Source organism: Corapipo altera, unplaced genomic scaffold (assembly GCF_003945725.1).
Source record: "Corapipo altera isolate COAL_440 unplaced genomic scaffold, ASM394572v1 67, whole genome shotgun sequence".
NCBI classification, from domain to species: domain Eukaryota; kingdom Metazoa; phylum Chordata; class Aves; order Passeriformes; family Pipridae; genus Corapipo; species Corapipo altera.
The window spans coordinates 2,628,475-2,636,723 of NW_020884906.1; the positions used below are offsets into that span (position 1 = coordinate 2,628,475).

Below are 8,249 nucleotides of genomic sequence, written 5' to 3' on the forward strand. Positions count from 1 at the left end.
GGGGGGGCTCAGCCTGGAGAGGAGGAGGCTCGAGGGAGACCGTGCCTTCTACAGCTCCCTGACAGGAGGGGGGAGCCAGGTGGGGTTCGGGCTCCGCTCCCAGGGAACCAGCAGTAGGACAGGAGGGCACAGTCTGTGCCAGAGGAGGTTTAGGTTGGACATCAGGAAGAAGTTCTTCATAGAGAGAGTGATCACACATTGGAATGGGCTGCCCAGGGAGTCACCATCCCTGGAGGTGTTTAAGCAGAGACTGGATGTGGCACTCAGTGCCATGGTCCATTTGACAAGGTGCTGTTGGGGCAGAGGTTGGACTCGATGCTCTCAGAGGTCTTTTCCAACCTCGTTGATTCTATGAGCTCACGGGACTTCCACTTGCTCAGGACAGCCTGTGTTGTCCTGTGTTTGCCCCTGTGGTTAATGCTGGGTTCGGATTTGCTCCACTGTTTGTTCCCCTTCTTGCTGCTGGCTGGGTTGTTGCTCCTGCATCTGAGGAGCTACTTGTTCTTCACTCAAGGCCTAAGACAACAGAAAGAGGTGGAAGGAGGGATCACAGCAGGAGGCCTCTTTGTAATTGTTTTAATTCTGAGTAGATAAACTCCACAGTTGTTACTGTGAATTGGTGTAAAGATTTATCCTGAAATTAATTCCAAGCTGGTTGCAAATAAAGGTACCACAAGATATTTAAGGACAAAAAACATGACTAGAACATGAGCAGTTCTAACTTGTCTGCTCCCACCCCAATGGTACCACTGAAAATAGGCTCCAACTATTGGCTTCCGTTTTCCTAACTGGAAAAAAAAAATGAGAATCCCACCCAAGTTGTTACAAACACTCTTGACTGGTCATTAGTAAGCAGGCTTGGGTCCTGCACAAGTAGTCAAAGGGAAAAAGAGACAATCCAAATCTGACAGAACTTAAGGAATGCTGTGAATAGTCATTTAATGGTTAAGAAGAAACAGATCCTAGTCCTTGTAAGAAAAATCACAAGTATCTGCAAAGCACAGGGCTGTAAACTGGTTTTATATCACTTTATACATCATGAAGTGCATTTAGTCCAATATACTTTACAATCCTCAGGAGAACATTTGGTGACTTAAGTGCTTTGGTACATGAACAGATCTATCAACAAGCTCAAATTACCTCCCAGGAGCGTTTCAATATTTAAGTTTGCACAGAACTCTTCAATGTAAGTAGATTGGAAATAAGGTGCTTCATGAAAGCCACTTGATTGTTGCCCAGGAAATCCCAAATATTTCTAAAGGTTTCCATAAAACAAGAGAAGTCACCATACCTGACCCACCAAGCCAGCCAGTTGTTCTAACTGAGAAGGAACCGTGGTGTTTCTTGAATCATACAGCTCTGAATCTGGGTCAGTTCTTAGCTCAGACAGTGCCTCTTCTGTAAACTTTCTAGAATCCTCATTTCCACATTCAGAGCAAAGAACCTTATGGAAACATGTTTTCAAGTATTCAATAAGACAGTGTATGATGTCAAAAATTATTTCAACATCCTAAAATCGAGTTTAGAAAAGTCAGATTACAGATATATTTGACAGCTTTTGCTGCAGCAGATTTTGGGTTTGATTGATTAAAATAATGTCAATAATAGAGTAAAATTTTCATTGGAACAACTTTTATTTCTAGATAGCTATATTCCTATTTTCTATATGAGCTAAAAATTCAGGATCTCTACTGACTTTAACACATATCACTGGCTCCCAAACAAGTATAGAAATAAATACAGAACTACCCATTCAAAATTCTGATCTAGAAAAACACTTATTTTTTCAATGTATCATTAAGTAACTGCTCACATTCTTAAAGTTACAGTACCTGAGATAAAAAGTCTGTTGAACAATCGTCTCCCTGAGCAGCCAGTTCTTGAATCAGATGTTTAATACCTTTTTTCAACAGCCTCTCTTCGACAGAATGACCACTTACAAGCCTGTAAAACAAAACAAAATGCTGCTGCCTAGAAAGAAGTGATCCTCTGTGAAACCCAACTGTTCCATGTCTCATGCTCCACAATGACACCAACACTCATTTAGAGTCCCTCAGTTGTTTTCCTAGGAAGCTCTGTATTTGACTCTTAGTTTTTTAGAGGAAAGCTTTATTTATACACCTGATTTCGTATTTTCAAAACACTGCGTCCCTTCAAGCTCTTGTTTTCGAAATGAGCAATAAACAGATTGTCTTCTGTACATCTGGATTTAACAAGAAATACCAGAGCAGGGTATTGGCTGAGGGTGTCTGCACTGCACACCCACCTGGCCTGTGGTGGAAGGTGAGCAAGAGCTCCCCTGTGCTCTCAAGGGAAAGAAGAGCTCCCCCGTGCTCTTCCAAGGAAAGAAACTGTCACTTGAGAGAAGCTTTCAAATACATCTTCCATCAACACAAACATCAGCATCTCATCACTAGTGGATTTGAAATCCAGGCAGGTAATGCTCAAGTAAGGCATTTCTTGTTTATCAAGAGCTGAAAACAGGCACATTTGTTTTGACTGTCCCAACACAGAAGTCCAGATGGTTTGTAAGATGAAAGTGGGAGGGAAAGACAGGAACAGAAGAAACAGTAAGGAAAAGGACGGAATTTTCATTTGCCCTCTAGTCTGAAGGGAAGATGTGTGGTATAATCTTTAAAGGGATCTTAAAAGACCAAAGTACTTGAACTAAAAGGATGACCTCAACCAAAAATCCTAGTTTCACCCAAAATCACCTTCCCTCTATTTTCGATTTTAAAACACCAATAGTGTTTCTTAGCATAAGTCACCTGTATATGTGGATATCTCTGCCTCTTGCAATTTTAGCACACCATTCCTCAGCCTTTGTGTCCACCAGCAGATCCAAACCAGTGTCCCAGAAGACAACAGTGTTCACATCTCTGTGACTGACACCCATGGAAGGGGTGTGGGAAGAAAGGATAGCACAGAAGATCCTCTTGTCTTGGTTGAAGTTTTTTATGGATTCCTAAAATGGGGACAATAAGCAGCTTAATTAGGAATTCACATTAATTAGGAATAAATTTCCACGCAAACTTTTTTAACAAAATGAGAAGATTGGAAAAATTGCTTTCTTATGACTTCCCCAACCTACATTAAGCATGCAAATGTTTTAAGGGATCTGACCACCCACATTACAAATCCACACAATTCAATATTAATTTGTCTACCATTAAAACTATTAATTTATGGTCCAGTCAGCCAGATAAAAATCTAAAGATCTATTACAGTAATCACATTATGTTCTCTGACTAAGCACACCTGGCTATTATATCCTGTATGTGCTTCCTCATTTTTTTTGTCTGTTGACTAAACAGAATCCCTTCTATTGTGCTGCCTTGTGTTGCTTTAAGGCAAAGTATTCTTTAATATAGCATCTGACAGAAAGCATAATGATACAATTTGAAATAAAAAATGATAATAATTTAACTATATTGTTAATGTTTGCTCAAACTGTAGGCCCCAGAGGATAGAGAGAATCTTACTGGGGAGGGAAATGAGCATACTTTCAATTTATCCTCAGGCAATGCCAGGGCACTCTACAAAAAATAAAAGCCCCTGGAGTAAGGCTGAGGAAGTGCCAACATAAAAACAGCAACTACACTTCAAGTACTAACAATGCAAATAGCTACAGATAATGAAAGCAAAAGCAGTTAATCAAAATGCTATTGTGAACTAAAACATCTGCATTTCAAGCACAAATTACTCATAAACATAGGACAACTAGTGCCATACTTCTTGGAAACACCCTGGATGCCTCATCAAATAGTAATATGACTGATATATTTCATATATAATTACATATTGGTGCTCCAGCTACATACATAATTTGCTTCAATAAGCAAGGGAATTATGCAAATGAATTTTGCAAATGTATTAGTTGTTTAATGCTTTCTTCCTCCTCTCTTCTAACTCTACTTGCAGTTTTAAATCTACCACCTAAAATGAAGGGAGGGAAAAAAGGACAAAGAAATGACAAACATGAACACATTTACCTTCAAATGCACCTGTGGATTAATGAACATTTCTTCAACAGCAAGACAGGCATCAGCCACTGCTACAATGCAGAGCCCTCAAATCAAAAACCAGCGTTTGGAACTGACCATGAGTCATCCCTGTAACACGCAAGAGGTGTCCAAGAATAACTCACATCAAAACTTAAATGTCCACTGTGAGCCAACTGCACGGGCTGTGATCAGTGAAGCTCTCTCCTTCCTGACATATAAGGCCTGAAGTTATTCATGCAACCACAGCATGCAGCTGTCTTTACCAACAGATGATATTCACCCCGGGGCTGAGCAAAGCTCAGCTGTAAGATTCTCACTGTTATGGTCCAATAGGTTTTTATTCAGTACAACTTCAGATTTTTATATATATTATTTTTTTTTAACATTTACCTGTTTAATTGTGGACCAGAAGTGTTCAATTCCTCTGGCAGTAAAAGCAGCAACAGCCCTCACTTGCTTCTCTTCTCTTTTCTTGCATCTTTCCTTATGAAGTATCACATCTTCGTGGTGATGAGCTACGCTTAAAATCAGCTGAATAAAACCATGAAATTATTTTATGTTTTTACTCTGTTCTATCTAAAAAGCATATTTCTAGAGAAAAGTTTACAAACACAGTGGAGAGGCAACCCAAAACTCACACATCCTCCCTGATCACGTCCTAACCATGAAAATGCTGCCTATTCTCCCCCCTCTTTTCTGGTTGAAAATATCAAATCCACATTACCCTCCTGGCAGTTGTTATCTTCCATCTTCTTTCTTGAACAAAATCAGTTGCCATCCACTGCATTTCTTCCAAAAGGTAATCACGGTGTGATTTGTGCCGTGGGGCCTCATGGAGTTTGGGCAGACGCTTCAGAGACCATAAACCTTCTTTCCTCAGTGCTGTTATTCGCTGCAGAATTTCATTTTCCTTCGAGTAAACATAATTGAACTCATGTTTCCTACTGCACAACACGAAAACAAGACAGAGACACTGTGAAAAATGGTACATGGATAACCAACAGAAATTATTACCCAATCCTTGGAAACATTCTACAGTGTTTGAAGTTGCACTTTGTTAAAAGATAATGAATAATGCATTTCGTGCAGATTTATGTAAAGTCTCTGAAGGACTTTATAAGGCAGCAGTATGATGAAAAATCAGTAGAGAAGCTTGGGATGCAGTGGTACTCAGTCTTGAGAACTTTTATGTTTTTCCTCCTAAAATATAGTACCTCTAGATCTCATCAGAAGTGCAGGGCTGATTCAGTGAGAAATTTCACAGAATTTAAATACTCTGCCAGATGGCACATGGACACAACTCTCTGAGAAGTTCATATAAAAAGACATTTAGTTTCTGGCATTTTTATTAACACAGGTAAGCATCCTGCAACTGCTGGCAAGCAAGCACAAGCAGCACTAATTTTCTTTGTGATTCCTCCCCCTTGTTCTAAACAGGCTGCATAAAAAGTTAAAATAATGAAATCTGTTTAATTAAACCTCCTTCTAGGATTTCATTACAAGAACAAATGCTCTCTTCCCTAGAGAACATGCTTGATTCCTTCTCATTCCTTCTCTTTCCTCAGGAAAAATCATTTGTGTCTGCAGCACTAATTAAAACCAAAGGAGAGACACAGGTATCTACAGAGCATTCTAAATTTAAATGAACACAAAGTTTTACTGTGAAGAAAGATTTATACCCAGCTGTGCTATGCCATGGCTATATGAAGAAAATTAGCAGGCTTGGCAAAATCATCTGCATAAACTACTGAAATTATTTGCTCCTTTCTCCCAGGTTGGAGTAATAAATTCTGCCATCCACAAAGTCTGCACACAAAACACAAAGGTCAACACTGCCAGGGCACAGGGAGGGGTAAGCACACTGTTCCCTCTTGCTGCACCTATAATTCACTTACCTGCAGCCTTCCACACACACCTGGCACTTATTTTGAGGAATGCAATGAATTTGATCCAAGGAAAATGAAAATCCAGCACAACAATACTTAAACTGAGAGGTGGGCAGACATTGCAAATGATATAAATGAACAGATATGTTCTTCACAGAAGTAAAAGTTCAAGGGAAAGTAAAGTGCCAAAAATTAATCTTAGACTTCTAATGAGACAGATTTACCATTCTGATTCTGAGGATACTCTCTTCCCAGTTTCAGACTATTTAATGGTGCAGAGCAGATGACAACAGCAGTTCTAATGCACAAAAAACAGCCATTCAAAGCCACACACAACATAATATGCAAATCTGACACCTGTTGTGGTGAGGGAACTGGAGCTGGGACCACAACCACATGCTTCTTACCCCAGCCTGCTGCTTGTACCTGCTGAGGAAAAGCTGGGTTCCTGCTGTGTGGAGCAGGGAAGGAATTATGCAAACTTGGCAAGTTTGGTCCATTTTGCTGTTGGTCTCCCTCCTGGCTAATCTGTTGAACCACTTGAGGAACAGGAGGCATTCCACCTGCAGAGAGAGTTGTAAAAACTGGAATTTCAGTAAATAAAATAGTGAAATAACAAAACAGTACCGAAGAAAGTGGCAATACAGCCTGTTACATGGCTTATAAATCAAATTCCCACCACACCCCAATACAGCTGCCTGCCTGAAAGCTCTGAAGGTGTGAATCAATCAGAATGCCAGTCCAGGATGCACTTACTGCTCCTCAACCTGGCAACACCGAGATCTTTGTTAACAACATCCTACAGAAGGCTGGCAACTACACAACCAATCCTTATCAGGGTATCAAATGACCAAAAGGGAAAAACTTCATGCAAAAACATTAATTAAGGAAAGCAACAAATTAGGCTCAGAGGGTGCAAATTTAAACCCAATGCATGGAAAATGAGATGTGCAGCGCTCACTTAAGATTGCCAAGATTTTCTCCAGAGGGTTTTTAAAAAGTGTAATAATTGGTATTAGATATAATGTTACAATTACAGAAAAGCTCATTAAAGCAATTATCTTTAATTACAAAGCTTAAAACTTACACTTAATCGTAAATTGTTAATATATGTACTAGATGTACCAGCATTATTTTAAAGACTGTGACTTTTTTTTTAAACTTTTGTCAGAACTAATTAGGAATCTCTGTGAAGTGCTATTTTTGAAATGAAATAAAGTTAACCTAATAAAGTATCTCATTATCAGTAAAGCAGTGCATTGGACTAACACTCCCAAAGCTCCATCCACACTTATGTCTGATTTAACTTCTACATTATTCTGCTGTGAAATGGTTTTATGATCACAGAATTGCTTCTTGCCCAACTATAAAGGGAGTTGATCTCAATGGTCACTGACCTTTTAACCCACGTTAATCACTTGAATTCTGTTGTCCCAGCAGATTTATCCAACTGCTTTACTTCTGGCAGTCAGACCTGGAGGGTTCCTGCAGCACATCCTGGCTATGTTTGTACTCTGAAGACAACTCGGGAGGGTCAACAGGTGCTTTAGTTTCTGTCCAGCCCTCGGACTCGTGATGACCAACCCCGCAGTCAGCGCAGGGACAGAGAGAGGCCGGTGCTGTCACACACAGGGGAGACGACAGAACCTGCACCAACAGGCTGGAGTCACTCGTGCCTTTTACAGACCTCCGGTTTCACAGAGCAGCGAGGAGGGAAGGTTCACCCTGTAAGGACATCACGGACCGTACAGCACTCACACGAACCCAGCGGGGTGTGGATGCTGCCTCGGGAACGCGGGACCGCCCGCGCCGGCTGAGCTCCAGTGCAGAGCCGAGGGATCGGGCCGGACAAGGTACCTGACCGGGCAAGGGCCGCTCATCACCAGCCCTGCCCTGCCCGCCTGCGCCTTTCCCGGCAGGAACATCCCGAAGGACCCGCACGGCGGGGCTGTGGGTGCCCCGGGGAGGACGGAGGGAGTTTGATCATCGCCCTCCATCTCCCAGAAGAGAGGGAACGGGCTCTGAGGCGGAGCTGGGCAGCACCGGGGAGCCCACCTCGGGCCGCCGCCCCCGCACCCCCCCGCACCGCGGACCCCGCCGGGTGTCCCACGGCCCCGCTCTGCACACCCTGACCACACCCGCACACCCCGACTGACCCCGCACACCCTGTACCACCCCCGCACACCCCGACTGACCCCGCACACCCTGACCGACCCCCGCACACCCTGTACCACCCCTCCACACCCTGTGCCATCCCTGCACCCCCTGACTGACCCCGCACACCCTGTGCCATCCCTGCACCCCCTGACTGACCCCGCACACCCCGACCACCCCCGCACACCCTGTACCACCCCTCCAC

The 8,249-nt window shown here is 42.5% G+C and overlaps 1 protein-coding gene, 1 long non-coding RNA gene and 1 other non-coding gene across 5 annotated transcripts; all 3 read right to left on the minus strand.

Annotated features, from left to right (window-relative positions):
* Positions 1-658: 658 nt before the first annotated feature.
* LOC113951437 lies at positions 659-3,562 on the minus strand. 3 transcript variants are annotated; one of them, XR_003529152.1, is made up of 4 exons: positions 3,259-3,562; positions 2,769-2,965; positions 1,833-1,944; positions 660-1,444 (listed from the first exon to the last, which is right to left on the minus strand). It is a non-coding gene; the product is annotated as an uncharacterized LOC113951437 (long non-coding RNA). The 3 variants fall into 3 exon arrangements; XR_003529153.1 differs by having other exon boundaries at positions 706-788; positions 1,292-1,444; positions 2,769-3,559; XR_003529151.1 differs by having other exon boundaries at positions 659-1,444; positions 2,769-3,550.
* Positions 3,437-3,575, minus strand: LOC113951452. Its single transcript, XR_003529160.1, has one exon. It is a non-coding gene; the product is annotated as a small nucleolar RNA SNORA49 (small nucleolar RNA).
* Positions 3,576-3,873: 298 nt separating this feature from the next.
* LOC113951382 (E1A-binding protein p400-like) lies at positions 3,874-7,879 on the minus strand. Its single transcript, XM_027652314.1, has 5 exons — positions 7,288-7,879; positions 6,317-6,453; positions 4,729-4,948; positions 4,395-4,535; positions 3,874-3,936 (listed from the first exon to the last, which is right to left on the minus strand). Exons 2-5 carry the CDS (start codon positions 6,388-6,390, stop codon positions 3,874-3,876), a joined length of 498 nt encoding a protein of 165 aa, XP_027508115.1. The 5' UTR covers positions 6,391-6,453; positions 7,288-7,879.
* Positions 7,880-8,249: the final 370 nt, after the last annotated feature.